General features: G+C 36.7%; 1 protein-coding gene and 1 long non-coding RNA gene across 5 annotated transcripts in view; one reads left to right on the forward strand and one right to left on the reverse strand.

The window, feature by feature from the left end:
* LOC110398214 lies at positions 126–997 on the forward strand. Its single transcript, XR_002438261.1, has 2 exons — positions 126–317; positions 698–997. It is a non-coding gene; the product is annotated as an uncharacterized LOC110398214 (long non-coding RNA).
* The window catches only part of LOC110398213 (bifunctional heparan sulfate N-deacetylase/N-sulfotransferase 3), a 75,776-nt gene continuing 57,253 nt past the window's right edge, over positions 2,365–20,887 (reverse strand). For all 4 annotated transcript variants that reach the window (XM_021395670.1, XM_021395668.1, XM_021395669.1 and 1 more), the window contains exons 8-15: positions 18,868–18,964; positions 17,915–18,038; positions 14,833–15,007; positions 13,028–13,198; positions 9,101–9,210; positions 7,801–7,903; positions 6,272–6,382; positions 2,365–3,209 (exon numbers count right to left, since the gene is read on the reverse strand). In XM_021395670.1, the coding sequence (XP_021251345.1) occupies positions 3,198–3,209; positions 6,272–6,382; positions 7,801–7,903; positions 9,101–9,210; positions 13,028–13,198; positions 14,833–15,007; positions 17,915–18,038; positions 18,868–18,964 (903 nt within the window). In that variant the 3' untranslated portion in view covers positions 2,365–3,197. The remainder of the gene's footprint in view (positions 3,210–6,271; positions 6,383–7,800; positions 7,904–9,100; positions 9,211–13,027; positions 13,199–14,832; positions 15,008–17,914; positions 18,039–18,867; positions 18,965–20,887) is intronic.

Below are 20,887 nucleotides of genomic sequence, written 5' to 3' on the forward strand. Positions count from 1 at the left end.
CGCCTCCCGCGCCCGCTTAACGGTTGCCCGCGTGCCCGCCAACCTCCACCCCAGCAGCTGCCGCCACGTGCACCCGCCAACGCTCGCTTGCGGAACCGGAACCACCACGCCACCAGCCGGCAAGGGCGGGGCGAGGCGCGGGCCCCACCCAGGGGGCGGGGAGAGGCGCGGGCGCCCACTGTCGTGCTGCTGTCGGCCCGCGGGGTTACTTAGGGCTCCGCCCGTCCGCTGCGTGCGTGAGTGCGGCTCTCGGGAACGAGAGGGAGTCAGGCAGCAGCGTGTTCCACGCTCCGGGGGAGGCGCGGGCAGAGGTGAAGGTGTGCCGGGCTGTGCAGGTCTAACAGCGGCAGACATGGGAGGGCAGCAGTCTGCCCTTCACACTACGTACAGTTTTTATAGTGACCGAGTACAGCTCTGTCTGCAAAGCTGCAATGGGAAAGCAGGATGAGGGTTAACTACAAATATGATTTAAACCCTTTCTTTTTTTGCTTTATATTAGTTTTTTTGTTTTTAGCTACTGACCATAGTCTTTAGGAGAAAACAGATTACGTGATCTAGGGAAAAGGAGTTGGGATTATTTCCAAACCCAGAGCACTGTTCTGGCCTGACTATGTGCCGATACAGCTTTCTATATGTACACAAAGATACATGTATTTAAGGCATATTTGTAACTTTTGGTGCATTTCATTATTTTTAGGACAGATATGTAATACTGCTGCTTCAAACATGAGACCATCAGGCAGCGATACTCTACAGAACTGCTGTTAGGATTGTACAGAAGTGCAAAGACAAATGCAGTCCTGCTGTCTCCTGCAGCCCTACCTGTACTGCAAGCTAAGTCTCAGCTGTCTTCACCTTGCACCATTTGTGTCCAAGAATTTTATTTCCACTTTGTCATGTACATAAAAGGCTCCTGTCTTTAAGTAATATGTTCCTTCCAAAGAGAGTTACACTGTTGAAATATATGTACCTTATGCAAAATAAATAAATAAATAAATCTGTTTGGGTGGGTTTTTTTGACCAGAGTAGATCAGATCACAGTTTTGCTGACTAATGGAGTTTTACTGGGAGACTTACTAGGAGCAGTGTTCTTGATAACTTAGGAGACGGTAGAATTAAAAGGCAAAAGAGTCAATTTCTCTGATCTCTTGAATTACGTAGGTTGCAGGATTTTTACTAGTAATTCTGAACTGAGCGCCTGCATCGTGGTTGAACTAGGCCACATCTGGTAGGAAAGACTCATATTCTTTGGAAGAGTTCTGCTAGTATCCTTGTGCTACTGACAACTGTCCTAGGCAGACAGATATCTGAGCATTTAAAGTACAAGAGCCTCATTTTCCATCTGAATTTCTCAAGGCAAAGAGAGGATCTGAACATAAAATGGGAAGTGATGAAAGAAAATACTGTATTAAAAACAAAAGCTTCCTTTTGTAACCTGACAGAAAACAGACTAGACAATAATCAAGTTCACTATATTCTAATCAATCACCCTTAGTTTCTCTAAATTCCTCCTCCATTCAGTTTTCCCTAGCCCTTGGTTTCACCTATTAATTGCTTTCCTGTTTTGTCCCTTGGTGCTGACTACTGTGCCTTCTTCATCCTTTTGATCCACATAGAAAAAAAAGTGCATCTTTGGCCTTTGAGCTCTGAGAGATCTGGGACTGTTAGAACTGAAAAGGAACATTGAATGAAAGCAAAAAAACTGGATTCAGTTGGGCGCAGCAAGAATCTTTGCTTAGTACCTTTCTGTTATTACTGTTCTATTTCTGTTACACTTCAATATTATAGAGATGGGTATTGGAAGTTTACACTTCTGAATATTACATTATTTCTCTATAGTGAAAGAATATTTTGTTAACATGCTTTCTATTTTCTACACCTACATGAAGACATTAATCAGCTTTTACTCAGCTAGATACTACTGTTTTCTACTCTGTTCTGAATTTGTTGATAACAGCGAATTTTCCTTTGAACACTTGTACCATCTTTTACAAGTTCCTCCTAAAAATGTTTTCTCATGTCTGTGTGGGCACAACTATTGAATCCCTCAGGCAAACAATCTGCATAAAGTCTGCTTGTTCTCTTAAAAACAGCAAGCTCTAAAGTGTTTCTACAGCACATTAATGATTTCTGGCATAAGAAGTAAAAACTGAGCAGGAAGCAGAAGCAGTAAAATAAGCAGCTGCATAAAGCAGTAACATTCACTTACAGAGGGAGTAAGCAATATTTTCCATCTGTGAAAACATTTCGTGCTTCTCCCATGCTCCTGGATTGTGTTATAACTCAGTCTCAATCTGAAATAGCTGCTAACAAACCTGTAAAAGGACAACTTTTATGAACAAAAAAATCACTTCCATTCATTGGTACATTTTCTTAACAGAGTTTATTGTTGCACTTCAGATACCATGCCACTATCAGAATAATATCTATTTTTTATTTAAAAAAATTTTGAGAAAAATGTTTCCAGCAATTTTCATTCAATGTGAATGACAAGAGTATTACATCTATAAACATTGAAATATCTATTTAATTTCTTCCTGAGGAAGTTCCACTTCTTTAAGCAATGAAAAAGGATATGCTGTACATGATAGTCTGCAAATCATTGAAATGAATTCTTTCTGCACAAGTAGAACTGGGAAGATATCACAGTATTTCAGGAATGTTTGCTCAAATAATAATGTGAACTCATATCAGGCTCTGTGTTTACATCCCCAAATGGTCACTCTCTAGTCATACTCACACTTTGATTTTTAATGGCACAGATATTTGAGGAAATCAAATTTCAGAATCCTATTTATGAAAAATAAATGTGAAGCTCACATCATCAAGCATTTGTTAAAGCAATTGCTTGCGCATTTATCTACCAGGGGAGCAGAAACCATGGCTGTGTTACCATCCACAGTAAAACACTTGACTTTGACTAGCAAATATACATATTCTTTTTTTGAGATGGAGTGGTGTTTTTTAGAAGTGTTAATATTGATAGTCTACTTCTGAAAATTAAATATTGATTGTAGGGAATTTGTAAATAGAAGAGGTTAAAATTCTCAAGTAATTCATGTCGTATGACTTGCTTACTCAGATGTAATCGTGCATCCTCTTATTTGGGGAATAAAACACATATCTGTTGCCTGCATGTTTTGCTCAGACTCTTCATTCTTCACCAAGTTGACTGCATATTAAAAGTCATTCGGTTTTTAAAAAGTTTCCTGTTAAATGTAAGAACATATTTAAATAAAATAGGTCCAGAGGAAAAAAGTAAGTCTTCATATTGTCTTTGTATAAATCAGTAATAACCAAACACCACAAAATCAGAACTGCAGAGACCTGGTGGTTAGGCTTTACTTCTCTTCTGCTATTGAGTCTGAGACTACTTAGCCAGCCTAGCTTACAAGCAGCTAATGCTCTGCATCTAGAGATGCTAGTACTCGACAGATGCATCTCAGTAGGATCTTTGAATTAAGATTCAAGGTAATTCCCTTTCAGATGTGCAGTTCCAGGGCCAAAAGGTCACATTACTTTGTTCACAGGACTGACTCAAAGCTACCACAGGAATTCACTGAAGATTTGCCTTTATTCCAACTTTCGGAAGGACACCGGGACAGCAGAAGAGCTCCACCCTACTGTTCCTCATCAGGACTTGAAATTCACTACAGCACTTCTTCGCGAAGGACAAGCTTTATGTTTAGCTGCCAAACTAATCCTGGTCCAGCCAGGGCCATGGAGCTGCATGTGGGGGCTTATCATCCCAGTGCTGTGTGGTGACTGCCACTGGCTATTTGACCAGATTCCTAACAAACTTCACAGGAAAGGCCACACATCTGAGACATGTCACCTTGTCTGTTGCAAAATACCTAGAGGGCAACCAGTGTGCACTCCCCCATCACTGCCCTATCCTTGGTGCTTACTTATTCTCATTTTGATGGGGCCTAGATTTCACAGGGAAAGAGGACAGGAACGGAGTTCCTGAAAATAAAGATGAAAGTACAAATGTGGCTGAAGCCCATTCTTCCAGCGTGTAGGAAGCACTCAGTTTGTGAAAATCTCAGGCACTCTGTAGTGCTTTTTCCCCATTTTCTTCTGATCTACAATTTTCTTCTACTTTAAATTTTTGAGTGATGTTACATCAGGTTATATTAAGGATAAAATCAATCATGTCGGGATGAAAACTGCAGGTATTTTCTCCAGTTATTCAATTTACTTGTTACAAATCCATATAGATGCTTGCAGGACACAAGCTGTCTGTAGCACACAGAGAATTTGCCCTTACAGATATTCAGAATTCCAAGCATTTCTTTGATCAAATAGGAGTGTTTTAAAACAAGTCAGATTTGGGGTCAAATCTATATAGCAGAGAATATCTAAAATGAAATGAAAATTTTTATTCTCTTATAAATAATAAAGATGTTCATCTTAAAAGCGTCTACTCTAGCGGGTCCTCGTCATTAATCATGCATATTCCCGTAGCAAAAAAGTGCTGTGTAAAGAATATTGTAATATACAGCAAATTTGTCTGGATTTTTTTCTTTACAAGCCTATCAAAACCAGGTACTACATAGACAAAATCAATAAGTAATAAAGATTACCAGTTAGAGGTACAGTAAGGATCTCAACATCTGTTTTCTATTTAGGGAATAACAGACTGGTTTCCATTCCATTACCTTGAAAGTTAAATTGTGAGATTACATAAAGGTTGTAAAACAGCACTGGGACATATAAAGTTTTTCCACCATTTGATGCATATTTTTAACTATTCATCCTAAAACAAATTATAATAATACAGAGCTACCGTGAAATGCATTTCATTGAGTACTGCAATAATCTTTTGTATTCTCTGCCTCTTTATGCCTTTAGAAACATTCAGAACCAAAGTTCAGCAGAGAAACCTTAAGGCCATACTCAGCTGAAATTTTCAATGATCTTCTTCAAATTTTACATATGGTTGATTAGACTTTATCTCACATTTAAACTGATGTATTATGAGGTGTGTCACTGAAATGTATCACAAATGTAAGGCTGGATATTGGTATTTTTTTCATGATTAGAGCCTAATTTTCTACCAAGATTATAAACTGGCTTAGTTTCTTTTTCCTAAAGCTTATTTCTAAACTTTAACACCAAGCTTCTTTAAGATGTGTGGAGCTAGAATCATTATTTCATCTAGAAATCAGATTTTTGCAGCTGACATAAGTTGAAGGTCACCGCAAGATGCTACAGTTTTGATCAGGTTGAGGGACCTTGGAAAACACACAGCATAGTTTGAAGGCAAATAAATTAAGGAAAATCAGTAGTGCAAATTAAGGCAGTCTAAGTATGGATCTGTTTCTGCTCTTGATCAGTTTTTCATTCATTTCAGTGGAGTCATTTCTGATTCACAGCAATGTAAGACCAGAGTGCAGTATCCAAATTTGGCTGCTCATAGAAGCCAGGAGTGAAAGACTGTTGATTGTACTGTTTCAATCTGGTTCACAATCGTTGAAGTATAATACTGCTCACAAGGATTTTATTGCAACATTTGTGCTTTATGTATCCAATCACATTTCTGTTCAGATGCAGTATACATTCTGTATTTTGCAATTTCAGTCAGTGCAAAATCAGACAGTAATTATGAATAAAAGGTCTTTACTGCATTATAACGGTTTGTTTTTACAGGCTATAGATATTTCTTTTTTCTTTTCTACACTGCTTTTGCCTGTGTATTCCAGATTTTGTTGCTGTGCACACCTACGTAATGTATGATAACAGTACTTCTCACACTTATTAGAATATACTTCAGGTATTAGCAAGCTGATTCCAATGGCAGAAGTACACTTGGCATTTTTTTATGCTACATTAAATTTTCTTATTTTATGCATGACACAATAATCAAATACTAAGAAAAACAGCAGTATAACAATGGGCTGTAAAACCCACAGGAGACACAATACTTTTGAACTGATATATAAAAATGTAGGTATGTACCATGAAATTGGACAGGTCATGTATCTCTGAAGCTTATACCAGCTGCAGTTAACTTCCACATATGTGCACAGTAGTCCACAACTCCACAGGCCCAGAAATGTTTATGAGAAAGATTTGGCCCACCAGAGCTCTAAGAAACACGTGTATTTTCACAATCCACATGCCAGCATATGGAAATAATTTCTGTCTTTTATTCTTTTTTTGCAGAGGTATATTTTACAAGACTTTCTGGTAGCTACTGGAGACTTTAGGTAGGATGACAGAAGTGTGGAAGAGATTTCAAAAATGCCTTTTTTCAATGCTATCTTACTTTCTGTAGTTCCTGTCTCAGCCACGATGGCAGAGGTTGTCCCAGTTTGTGTAGGAGTTTTGACAGTTCCACATTATGATCTCTGTAGTAGCTTGACAGAAAAGCCCTGCACTGATGGATATAAAAGCAGACATTATTTATTTAATAAAATGCTATTATGGCTGTGAATTTCAAAATTTTACCAGTGTCAAAACTTTACTCTCTCCTATGCAATTTATATTCTTTTATGTTATATACTGCATACACGTTTAAGCTCATCAATTAATAGCTGTACTTTGAAAGGTAGTATCAAGAGAAACAAAGGATGTCCAAAATGAACATGAAGTCAAAGGAAAGGATCTGAATCTGCTCACAGACAGACATGTAAATTAAGAATTGTACTGAAGCAGATACAACTACTTCAAATTTACTCAAGTGTGACTGAAACCAGAGCTTGTAAAATATCTTTCAATATAGGCATCTGGCAATTAGCATCCCCAGTTTCATAAATATTTAGAAATGAAACATACTACAATAAACAAACACAGTCTTATCTCTGTTCAAAAGCCTTGACATCCAATCATTTTATATCAGTATAATTCTACTGGGGAGATTTAGGTTAGATGTTAGGAAGAAATTCTTTACTCAGGATCTGGTGCGGCACAGGAACAAGCTGCCCAGAGAAGCTGTGGATACGTTCAAGGCCCGGTTGGATGGGGCCCTGGGCAGCCTGATGTGGTGGGGGGGGCAACTTGCCCACGGCAGGGGGTTGGGACTAGATGATCTTTAAGGTCATTTCCAACCTAAGCCATTCTGCAATTCCACGATTCTGTTGAGATCTGTAAATTGCTTCTGACTTAAGTACCATGAGAAAAAGAAATCTGGCTTACTTGCTGCATTAATACTGTTGTTCAAAATGCTTTTATTTGAATTTTAGTCAGGCTAAATGAAACGGGAATACGTTTATTCTTAACGCAAAGTTGTAGCTAGGAAAGGACACTGAACTACCTTTAGATATTGCTTGCAGCATTTAATCTGATGGAGTTTTTTTCATTTGAGCATTTGTGTGGGGAAGATATTTATGAAATTCATGGAAACAGAACCTAACCACTCTCAGAACTGGACTTTATGAGGGTCTGTCGTGGTCTATCTACTTTCAAAGACAAGGGAACAGACACAAATGCACATATCTGATCATGACTGAGAAAACACATGCACTCTGGAGCTTCTGCTGCTTAACTCACTTAGGTAAAGGGAATGGGTTTCCAAATTAATTTCAGAAATCTTCAGAGGTGCTAAGTTTAGTTTTCTAAGGACTGCCAAGTTTCCAAATGTTTATAATAACTTAAATTCTTCACTTTTGAAATAAAGAACTGAAAAAAAGTGATGCAATTCGCAGCTTCCCTAAAAGTTTCGTTTGTAGGAAAAGGCAGTCAAATAATCAAGGCTACTTAATTTTGTCTTCTCTCTCTTCTTAAGATTTTACCAGTGCAGCGTCCCATTTATGACAGCTAAATCTCTGTATAATGCCAATGAGCATAATGGTTTACCTCCAAATCCATAGGAGGGTATTTTCTACCTTTGCTCTTTCCAAGACATTTGGTCTTTCCTTCTTCCAGGAGCTGACACCAGAAACCTTTATGTGAATCAAACCTGAAACAAATATTTGAACACACGTTCAAAGCAGAAACACAATAGCTCTGGCAAATTTTCTCTTTGGGAAAAGGCATCAAGCAAGTGGGAAACAGAGAAGATTAAGGGAGTTAACAAGAGCTGGGTGCAGACACAAACTGTGGAGTAAATGAAGTAAAGAAAGGAGAGAAGCAGGTGCCAGTACTGCAGTGTAAAGGCTAGGAGATGATGCAGTGATGATTCCTAACATCAGCTGAATGGACAAACTGATATCAGTGCATTTTAACCGAACAAGACGCTTTCCTTCTGTGTACATTAACTATATTCAAAGACTGACATGAAGGAAAATGCATGCTATAGAATTTGATGCAGATAGGATTAATTCACAGTGTCAAGGACAGAGGCTTCAGTATTAAAAAATAAAAATATAAAAAAAAATCACACACGCAAACACCACCACCAAAGAACTAATCAAAAAGCCAAACAAATAAAACATGTCTTTGATAAACTCCGTTTCTGGGATTATTTGGCCCTTTATATCTTTACCACCCACTTATCTCAATCTCATGGAAGATGAAAGTCTGTTTTGCTACCTGTGCCATAAAAGGAACAGAATACAACTAGACCAAAGTATTAAACAGAAAAATGTATAGGAAAGAAAAACATTCTTTTCTGAGAGCTTCTTACAGGGACAGACAATAAACTCATACTGAGAAGTGTAAATCTAAGGCTATCAATCTCACTTCAAGGGCAACCAAATCTAAGTGTCAGATTCCCAAGGATTTGTGTACATTTGTATATATGACATACAGAGTGGATCTTATATTTCTGATCAATACTGTTGATGCTTTCAGCTAATGTCCAAATAAAACAGAAAATACTTATTTTTCCTTTCTTTTTATGGAAGTCAGCATTCAATGTGCCATTTGCCGATGGAAATAAAATGTCTAAAATTCCTTTTTATTCACTGTATTCTTTGTGCATTTTTCAGATGTCTACTCCTGTAACAATGAAGCTCCACATTTAGTGACTAAGTATAGATTCACTCGAAATCTATCCCTCTATTGTGTTCTTTCCTAGACATTGAAGAATACATCCTACTAAACTCATATGAGAAGGAAAAGTATCAGAGGCTTTATTATGTAGTAAGCTTCCTCACGGACTAGTTAGTATTTTAGGAACATAAAACAAGTGTTAATGATGATAAAGTTAACTCACGTTAGGGCTTCCGAGTAATTAAAGTGAGGAGAAACTCCCAAAAATTTCTGTACTTCATCCATTACAGTAGATGGGTCAGTTCTTAGCTGCTGTCCATCAATAATTAGCAACTACAAAAAATAAAATAAATGGAAATTTAATTTAAAATTCATTATGTCAAGCTTCAAACTGAAACTTCCACCTCTGTCAAACTCCTTCATTATATGGAGAATACCTTCCCAGATAATTGGTTCAGTTCTATTTGTCATGATCATTAATGATATGGGAGCACAGTAAATGGCATGTTAAATAAATCTCAAATTCAGCCCGTTGTGACAACAGAGAAATAGCACTGAAGGATCTGGAAAGATAAGAAATACTGGGAGGAAACTGGACAAGATTTGTCCAGAGAAGAAAAAAGGCATTAAAGAAATAAGCTGTTAATTCTCACAGACATAGGCATTTACAAATATATGTTACACTCACATTGAAAAGCTTGTCACTGGAAATAACCAAAAGACAGAAAACAGTAGGCTGTTGTTAGGATAAATGCCTTATTTCTAAGACCATATGAGAATACATAATGTTATGAAAATCAAAAGACTTATTTAAAAATAAGTATAAAGGGAAATGTTAGGACGACATTATGGCAGAAATGTCAAATATATGAAATTTGCAACACATTTCTAAGAAAGCCAGGTACTGGTAAGTAATTTATTTTTCTTTTTGTTAAGTGCTTCATCATATATACACTCACACTAGGCTACTTCAGATACAGCTATCCTTTTCCCTTGATCTGTATCTTCACAGAAATAGACACTAAGTGAGGGTTTTATGCCTAAATGACCCACTGAAGGTGCAGCATGTTTGGGTCTTTGAGACTGCTGGAAGAGAAACAAGGCCCCAGATGGATTAGGCAAGCATACATTTCCTGTTATGGAAACAGTTCTACTTTTTCCATCATGTTTTAGTAATGAAAAGGAGGGAGCAATAGATTTCCAGGTGGTTCAATGGGCTCATTCTGTATGCAGTGCTGAAGCTTGCTTTTACGTTTCCATGCAAGGACAGAGGCTAAAATCCTATGATTTGCTTCCAGGATTGGACGAAACTTAGCAGGTTTGCAAGACTATAGGTTTCAGAGCATAATCAGAAGGAAGAAAATGTCTTTTCTTTTGAAAGATCAGTCTCTGCAATTACCCATATACAGCACGTGGATTTAAAGATGTGGATTAGTGGAAGTATCAAGCTGTTCAGAAAGCAGCAGCTCATCCCAGAAGTCTTTCAAATGAGATGCATTATGACTGCTTGAGCCCAAAATGATCCCCCTGCTTTTCTAAGATGTAAGCTCTGAAAACAAGCCTTAAGTGTTCTGTAGCTGAGTGGTCAAAAAATATCCCAAGTGGGGAATATTTCCATCCACAAGAAAAGGGTGAGGTTTCTTCTTTAGTATTTAACAAACAAATAGAGAGAAATATCTACAGCATTCCTGCTTCTGCCACTCAAAAAAAGATGTGCAACAAAAGGCTTTGCCAGTTAAGCATAAAATCTTAGGGGAACTTTACACCTACACTTGTTGCTACGTCTACCACTTACTATATGCCTGTTGCCTTTGTAACAGCTATTAAGACTTCAACTCAGTCACACCTGTTGAGACTCAACAATTTATACTGCTTTAAATTTACAAAGAGCTTTGGTACCCCGAGTAAGAGACCTTTTTGAGAAAAAAGGCTCTCTCTTTTCAGGTAAAGCTTTGCTTCTAAGCTGATCTCATTTTAGGTCTACCTTATGTAACTCTATGAAACTCTATGATTCAGCAGTTCTTTGAACTTGCTAACAAGTTTAGATAAAGCCTACGATACAGTGTTGCTTTTGCAATTCAAGTGAATCCCTGAATACTTTAACAGAGAAAACACAAGGCTATCAAGACTCGTTCTTTGCTGTCATTGTGAGACATAAAATCTGGCAAAAATCCATCTGATGATGTGTATTGGTCAGTACTCATGGGTTATTCTGGAGATAAGCTAACAAAAAGATGTAGAAAATTTCGTATAATGATAATGATGGAAGTGTGTATCTCATGAATTCTGCAAGGCTGGCCCAAAAGAGTTTGTGAAGAATAACACATCTAGAGGCATCAGAGCTTCCTTGGCACACTCTGGGAAAACAGAAGGTGCAGACTCCAGCCAAATTGTCTCAGCTAAGCAAGTCCCAGATAAACAGAAGGTTCAGGCTGCAGCCAACCTCCCTCAGCTAAAAGTTATCTTTATATGTGAGTTAGGGAGTAATGTCAGACACACAGTTAATGCCATAAAAACCTATTCCAGAAATAAATCTATGAAGGACATACTAATCATGTGATATTGTCTGGTTCTGTACAGCAGATGATATTCAGAGTTAGGATGTGCATCTCTTGAGACTTGATCTATGCAGGGCCAGAAGGAGACTAGTAATTTGTTATATGCCAATAGAAGTTTGCAAGGGAGATCCAATTTTCAGATTGTTTGTTCTCCGCCTGTACTGAAATCTATAGGTCCATGAACATACACTCTTTGAGGCTACCAGACGCACAGAAAAACTGGTCTCAGCATAAAGGGTTTATGGTCAAGGATTCAGGATCAGTGATAGAGAGCAAACGTGTAGATTATTAGAAGCACCAAAACAACAAACTATTCCGCTGTATGCGTGAGTCCCAGTGGAGGCCCTGATATGTGGATGCACTGGTATGGGCAGCAGTGTACGATAAATTTCAAAAAACAAAATGTGTGAAAGAGACCCAATAGTTTCAGAGTTACAGAAGAGTCATGTCAGGCAAATTATGAATTCATCTAAAAAACTGGTGATGCTTGAGACAGCAAACACACTGATGTACACAAAGGCTTTATCTATATTGTTAACTACTACAAATCAGAGACAGTTTTCTGGCCTCAAGGCTAAATGGCACAAGCATGACACAAATCCGTATTGCTAAAGCCTCTCACCCGCAAAACCTAATTGGTTGCATTGAGACTACCTGATGGTAATGGTTCTTGTTATCCTTTGAGCTGTTCTCTAAAACTGTTCGGCAAAATGCTTTTTGCTATGGGTCCAAACTTACAGAAATGTCTTAAAAATCATATAGTATGGACAGCAGTGGACCAGTGCGTGAGCTCTTGTAAAGGTACAGTTTATTTACTACTATAATCATAGCCTAATGAGGGTGTAACAGTGGGAGATGACTGCATGAAAGAACCAAGGACTGTGTGAAAACATTGATGCATTTAAAAATTAAGGTGTTAGAGCTTCACTAGATCACATCCATTTCCATCTGTTGTTGCCTCTTTTAGACAGAAAAGATACTGCTTACACCTCAAAGTCTTCCAGCGTTAAACCTCCTCTGAAAAGAGATTTTGCTCTCCTACCTCCCATGTGGGAAGGGCAATATCCCAGCTCACATTTCCTGGTGCTAGGTGATACTTGTTACCATTCAGAGAATACAGAAATACTACTGAGCAGTGTCCCATTGTTTTTGACATTTTTTTCTTTTGGAAACACTGATGAAATATCTGATACTAAAGAGTTCACAAAGCACTGCATACCTGGTTCTCTTTTCCTCAACATTACAGACAAAGAATTAGAAATACAGCAATGAAAGCATGTGCGAATTAAGAACAAGCAAACAAACAGCTGAAGGCAGTGTAGGGTACAAGAGTGTTCAAGTATTTGAACTTCCAGATTATTTAGATTTGTTTTGCAGAAGCTCTCAGCTGTATGGTGCTAAAGCATGACATCCACAGCAACGTCAAGCCAACTAATTAGAACATGGCTGTGAATAATCAAAGGCTTAAAATATGCTAGCGTGTACCAGGGATATCCCCGAGGATCAGCACTGCCTAGCAATACTTTTACAAAGATAATCTTTTAGAATATTATATATATAAGGTTAGGATGTTGAGTTACTGTCTTATTCACCTGATAAGGTGGGAAGTAAGTTAGCCATCTCTCAATATGTGTAGCATACCATCCAGGTGCTAGGCATCTCTTTTGGAGAGATCTAAGTTCAGAAGGGGCTCGAGGTCCAGCTGTGATCACCTGATAGAAACTGAATTTTAGGGCTGCAGGATCTTCATGCGAGCGTTGATGCTGTAAAACAAGTTACAGTGCTAAGTTTTACAGATCACAAAAGTTGTGAAAATAAAAAAAACTGCTCAGCCTTACTGACCTTGCCATGAATGATTATTCACTTTAGAAATTACTTTAAGAAGACCTTATCTGTATTAATTTGCTGAAAATGGTGTGATAAATATTGCTTATATCAATAAATATTTTTTGTATCAAAAGAAATCAGAAGATAGACTGATACTAACACTAACAAAATAGAACGCATGAATGTTTACTTTTCAATAAACTAAGTGGCAGCTTTTGTATAAATGAATCTGACGTAACAAATAAAATACTACTAAGAAGTTCTGTTTCCAGTGGTTTCATATTTTATTTTTTTCCAGCTTACTCAAGGTAAAAACTTAAAAAAGGAAAATTTGAACATTGGTATATATGAGGATCATTGGAAAATTCAGATCAGAATTGCTCTCATTGGGTTTCTAACTCAAAGCCTCCTTTTCAAAGCAGGGTCAGCTATGAGACTGGACTTATGACTTTGACTACATCTCATCATAAAAATAATGCAAAATATGTCACAGAAGCTCTAAGAACTTTGTTCTCTTTGGAATTTTCTTTTTTGTATTTTTATTTTTTCAAATTCCTGTTGAAATCTTAGGACCTGAAGAACAAAAATCTAAGTGAAAACTATTAACTTGGATTAGGATTGGAGAAGTCAATTTTGAGCAAATCTCACTATCTGTGCTTTAAATATCTCACATATAGATAGACAGATAGATAGCAAGGTAACTGGTATTTAGATACAGCTTTTAATTGTATGCAATTGTTACACTGCTGAAATATTAGGTATGAACTACTGCACTGTGTAAGGGATTTCATCAGTTTTTCAAATGGAATTTATGGTATATTATTATTGTAGCCATTACTAAAAAAACCTGACTTGGAAAAAGAAACATCACTACCTTTATGTGCCCTGACGTTTCAAAACATGCTTATCGGAGATCCATGTTTTGTATTAAACTAACTTTCATTCATTCCTTTTGATACTATGCCATTTTCTTATGATCACCACTAAATACTTACTATTGCTTGGTATAAATATTCCAAATTACATATGGGGAACTTTATTTTTATGATCTGCAAAATACTCCTTCAGCATTAGCATGGCTTCTTCCAATATTATAACAAAAAAAGAAATTTCAGCACTTGAGTACTATGAAACATTAAGATAAAGTGTTGTAATAATGTTTTCCAAAGAAGCACTCAGTGATAGTGATTTAAGTTGGAGGGAGGTACTACTCTTCATTGCAGTTCAGACATTTCATCTTCACTGATTTTTATTTTAAATACGTGTTTGCAAAACAATGAGATCTTACATTAATCATGTAAGAAAGCATTCTTACATGTTTACATTACAAGCAGACTTTTGAAAATTTGATTTCTGGTACTTTAACGTTTAAAAAAAAATTTCAGATGCTCACTGACAGATACCTCAGCTCACTCTTAATGATATACGGAGCACTGACTGACCATAAAAGCTTGTATTATCCAAACTCTTTATATATATACAGACTAAAAGAATATACAAAGAGGATTCAAGGTGGAAACCTGACATATTTATTTGACTTGTGCCTGCCCATGTTCCTTAATATACATACCTGATACCATGAATATGCCCGATCAGATGGGTCGATGAGGATGGTGATGATCTTGGCCTTGGGGATGAGGGAAGCAGCACGCTTAGGAGCTTCCTCAGAATGAAAATAGTTGGCACTTTTCTCAAAGAGGAAGTCAGTGGTGACATTGGAAGGAGTAGGGAAGAAATCCATGTACCTAGGAAAGGAACATCATTTTCAAAATTACTTGGAAGCCTCGGAAAAGATGACGAATCCGCTAAGTGTACTTTATTCTACAATAAAATAATAGCCTAATGCCTATATAAAAGCAACAAGAAGTTTACATTGTATTTTGATGATATTTTATGTGCTACTAGCTTTCATCTTCTCACTACATGTAACTGCATTTGCAGCTATTTTTTTCTAACTGAAAGAAAACATTATGACATTCGTGTACCTTTTTAAAATTAGTGAATTCTCACTTTTCAGTAAGAACAAACTCCTATAAATGTCAAAAGTAAAAAAATGAGTATTCCAAATTTGATCCTTCGCAGACACCAATTACAGTGCAACAGCATAACAAAAAGATACTCATTATCGAAACTGCTTTCACTGAAAAACACAAAAGAGCTTGTTATTATGGGTGAAAATCCACCAAAAATCCACCACAGCTTCAGCAGGTAAAACATTTCTAAGCAGTGACAGCATCTTTCTCTTATCGTTCTATGAATCACATTTTTGTGGAAACTTGGGTTGTATTCCTTTTAGTTTTTTTTGTGAGCAAAGGATTTGCCGATAATCTAGGTATGTCACATCCAGATTTTTTTATTGTTGGGGAAAATAAGAAATTGGAAATGTCCTTCTTTTTAATTTTTTCAGTTAAACTTTGATAAAATAAATGCCATTTAAAACAACCTCTTCTGAAGATTATGCTAAAGGACTGAAGTTTCCAGTGCTCAAACCTTGTTCTACATATGGGACTGAACTCCTTTTAATACACTTGATACACTCTTGGCATTGAAATTGTGACCACCACAGGCACAGCCAGAAAACTTGATAGGATGGAACTGACTGATGCACAAGCAATTTTCCTTAGGACACAGACATAACATGCATGTCATTAGGGCACACATATCATTAGCATACAGGCACTGATTACAAGGTACTTAGAGAAAAGGAAGGGTACTACAGTGATTTAAAGAAACCAAACTCTGTGACACTTGATTCCAAGAAGCTAATTCTTATGAGTGAATTCTTCACTGGCAAAGCTTAGAAGGTTTTAGATGAACTTGTCGAAGAAATCTGTAACAATGTTTACATAAAGAAATGCCTGACTAGTCTATTTGGACTTCTCTGTATAAAGAATAGAATGGCCAGTTCTCCTCCTAGTGTTCTGTCATCCCTACTGGGACACTGCAATATACACCTGTACTTTTAAGTACTGAGGTTGCCGAGGTCCTGACATCTGAAAGAATGCCGTAGCTAGCCTATGTCTAACTAAGCTTGGACAAAGACTAAATCAGTCAGCTCTGGGAAAAAGCTATACCTCCATCATCATAAAATAAATTGAACTAACTGTTACTTGCAAATATTCTTGCCTTGAAGGAATCCTAGCTAATTAATGGACTAATGAGGAGAGACCTTGTATTTAATTAACATTTGGTAAGCTCATTACGTGCCAGCATTAAAATATTCTATCACACTGAAGGTCTGAGAAATCTGTAAGGCAGACAGAATGCAAACCTAAGAGTTAAACAACTACACCGTAGGGTAGCTCTGAGTACTGAAGATTGACCTGAAAACCTGGCAAGGGTGAGCAGGGCATGCAGCAGAGATATACAATAGCCAAATGAATGCTTTACAGTGAGGCCTGATAGAATTATATACTTGGTCTATTAAATTGATCACTGGGAGCCTTACGCACCATTGCTGTGAGAAGATGAAGGTAATTTGGCACATGTCTAGCAGACACATTGTATCTGTTAGGGAAGTGGCTAAAACAGGAGGAAGGAGAGAAGCAGCAGAGTGGCCTTCCTGCCACACGAAAATGATGATTTTGTGGAAGAACTGTCTCACTGAGCTTGGCCTGTCTCCATCAGCACTATCCACTATGCCCTGTTTGCTTGTCATCTTCCACGACTTCAAAAAGCTTAATAGCAAGGATTCAGCTCTCTAATTTCCAGTCATTCATCCAGCATCTCTCAGTTGGTAATAACTGGATGACTTACTACATTTTGAGGAAGAAACTGCCGCATCAATTATAACTCTGTAAAAACGAAGTGAAAAGAAATTGTATTGCGTATCTGCACTAAGACCATACAACAGTACTCACTCTGTTAATTTTATGGATGAATACAAAGTTGAAGGCAATAAAACTACTTTCCCTTAGACAGGAGAAAAAAAGAAACAAGACAAAATATCAGTAATATTTTACTGGTGCTCCCCTGCCACTATAGGATATTACTGCTTTTCATCTGGTAGCGTTTTGTACTGTAGCACAAGAAATCAAGAATGACCTTTTGGGTGTAGATACCTCTGGTGATTTCCTGGCAGCCAAAGTGAACATGGCAGCAGTGAAACATACTCTTTTTTTAGCACCACTTACCTACCCTACTGAGCCATTAACATCCTCCCAATTACTAGATCCTTGAACAACATTTTGAGAGTCTTTTCTTCTCCCGCTATTACTGATTGCTATTTCTAAATTGCACTTAAAAGAAAAAAAATGCCTCTAACATGAACATATATTTTGCCTCCATATAGTCAACTAACAAACATCACTGTCTCAACTTCAGAGTTAAGCGTAATAAGAAATAAGGTCCATGTCATAAAAATAATTACAATTTAGCTATAAAAACTCATTAAGAAATACATATTTTGTTACTCTTTTTGCATAGATTAATATCTGGATATTAACAAGAAAGCCTCATTAAAGTTACAGCATTCATGATATGCACCATGATTATTATTCATTTGCATTTTCTTAACATTCTAGAAAGACACTGAAGGTTATTTTTTTCTATCTCACTCTTTATATAAACAGTTAACATTACCAACAGCAATGTCATTTTTGTATTGTTCACAATATATAAACGTTTATATTTATACTAATAACCCATCTTACCAATCAATCCCCCTGTGGTAGTTATTTCTATTAAAGAACTGTACCTCCTCAAAGGTTTTTGGGCTGGGGGAGTTACTAATGATGGAAGGATGCATGATCAGGAACAAATACAAGGCGGTGGTACCTACAAATAGGATAAAAGTCTAAAATTAAAATATATATACACACATATTTTATGGGTCATTCCCTCAAATGGACTAAACTAGCTTTATTTGTTTCCACTTTAGTGAAGGAATGCTGATTTATGCCACTTACGAATCTACGTCTTCAATGCTTTTAAATCAAAGGCACTGAAGGAACTTTGAATAGCTAATACAGAGTAGAGTGCCAGTGCTCAAATTTGTTATTCACGCTGCCAAAAATTGCTTTTTAAAATTGACTACTGTTACAAAAATAATTCAAAAGTCTTGTATTCAGTAGCTTTTGGGGATTGGTGAAGATGAGAAGAGGCAGATATGCAATTTTCTAATTACAAAGAAGAAAATTAACCATGAAGTTAATTTATAAACTACCACAACCTTGCAATTCAAACTGTCCATTAGGAACTCCCTGACTTAAAGCAAATGCCATGAAACAGCAAGTTTCTCTAAGCATAGCAAAAGCAGCACAGACAAAAACTTACAGTGAAGAATCTTCACCACTTGAAAAATGGATGTCTTTCCATCCCTCAGCTTTGACAAGATCTTGTCAAGTTTCTTGATTTATCATTGTGACTCATTTGATATAAAGCTTACAGAAATCTGACAGACACTAGAACACCGCATGCATTTTAAAAATGTATATGATCTTCTGTTGTAATTTACACTATTAAAATACATTTGGATGTCTGAAAATAAAAAATACTATTAGATTATCACAGTCTCAACAGAGCACTCTTGCGTAAAACCTGATTAATTGGTATAGTTACTGCGTTTACACATACCCTACCTTGTTGAAATAGAAAAGACTCTTACCAGTTTTCTGAGGTCCTACAACCAAGAATTTTGGTAGTCGATCACAGGTTTTTTCTTTAGACCAGATATCTCTGTGCCGTTTGTCATCACAGGGATTCTGAAGTAGAGAAGAACAACAAAGAATTTTACTAGTAATCATACCTGATAAGGCTCTTAAATTCTGTTTATGTAGATTACCAATCTGCAAATGTTCTTACCAGAAAAAAATTAATATCCCCTTTGAGAGAAAAGAATGTTACATTTAAAAGAATTATTTCAATAATTCAGAAAGACATCTGCAGTGTGACAAGACAAGAAACCTTTTTTCCTTTCTTTTTTTTTTTTTTCCTGTGGAAACAGATACTCTCAGGCAAGTACATAGCAGAAACGTATTTTTCATTTTCTAACTCACTGAAATATATACAGTTGATCCAGCTACCCAGTAGACCCTCGGAAAAGATGATTTCTCCAGAGAAATGTCAGTAAGTTCAGGAGAATTATGCCAAAGACAAATTTGATCCAACGTACTCAAGCCATGGGAATAGTTCAAAATTGACCAATCAATTACATACAAATTAAGAAGAGTAAAAATGCTAATAAATTCTCTAACTACTTTTCTCTTTACATTACTGTAACAGGTATTATTCTATATAAGCTGCTGTTTTAAAACTGAAAGGGAAAATTATAGTTTAAGGATTTCCATTCACAGATACATCTTCTGATCCGCTAGTCCAAATCAGTACAGAATACTGAGTCTGAAGTGAGTCCTGATACAAATATTTATCATTTGCTATTTTACTACTGAATCAGTTTATATTTATTTTATGAATACTTCTTGCAAGTAATTTTTGACGCTGGTCTGCTGAGATGAAGAGGATTACCAATCTTTTAGGCTAAAAAAAAAAAAAAAAGGTAGCTATTCCAGTTTATGCAAATTATAGACAAAAGACACAACTTTCAGTGTATGTTAGTCCTTGTTGCTGACAAATTTCTATACTACGTTATTGTAATTATTCAAGTCCTTTGGCTACAGGCTAATTTCCATTTTCTAAATTCGTGTTCTTTTAGCATTATGCAAAGTTCTTGCCATTTTTTTCCACTTTCAATGCTTTATTCAGTAACAGCAAGAATTTCAAGATTTCCATTTAAGACCAAATTTGCAATCTCACATTCAGATTCTTACTAACTTGGCAATTCAATATCCAATGCTAGAAAACATTTAAATAAGCAAACTTAAATACATTTTAAGGTCTGATTTAGTAAAGCTTGCTCTCAAAATGTTTTGAGTCATCTCAAAAAGAGTCACCACAGCATCCGTGCAGTGATATAGATTTCTGTGGTGCTCAGATATCCCACAAATTGATTGAACTGCCACTGAGTGGGTGGAAGCAGAACAACATTCCCAGTTCCCACAGTAATTTCTCTTTAGAGACTGTGCTCTTATCACTGGGTCACTGGCTGAAGAAGTCATGTCAACTGCAATGTTAGTGCAGGCTTCAGTTTTAGTGCATTTCACCTTCCTGATACATTCAATTTGATTACTCATGAGAGGTGACCTAATGAAGCAGCACAGTTGACAACATCAATGTATTAACTGCTGGTCAAGTTCTTGCTTGGGCACTTCTCAGCTTTCTGTGAATAACTTTCCATTGTATTTATGCTTGGTGAGTTAGTTTTTGTATTAAGGTAGCCATGGTCTTAGTGCTCTTTCTTCTTTTTGGATACTGTCTTCTCTTAACTCATCTGGAATAAAGTTCATGTCTTTAATGGCCAATGGCTAAGATATACACAGACATCTCTCTTTCAAATACTTTATTCCTGCTAGTTACAAAAGAAGAAGACATGAGAAGTAACATCAACTACCTTTCCTGCATTTCCCACAATTCTACAAACAAGTAAAGTCAAAACTAAAATGAATTAAAGATAATATTTAGTATGTGTATTAGTACATATTACTTTTGCAACCTTTCTATGGAGATTAAAGCAACAGGGAAAATTGCTTGGATTGAAACCCACTAGCAAGTTTAAAAAAATGACTGCT

The sequence above is a fragment of the Numida meleagris genome, chromosome 4, assembly GCF_002078875.1.
Source record: "Numida meleagris isolate 19003 breed g44 Domestic line chromosome 4, NumMel1.0, whole genome shotgun sequence".
Classification (NCBI taxonomy): domain Eukaryota; kingdom Metazoa; phylum Chordata; class Aves; order Galliformes; family Numididae; genus Numida; species Numida meleagris.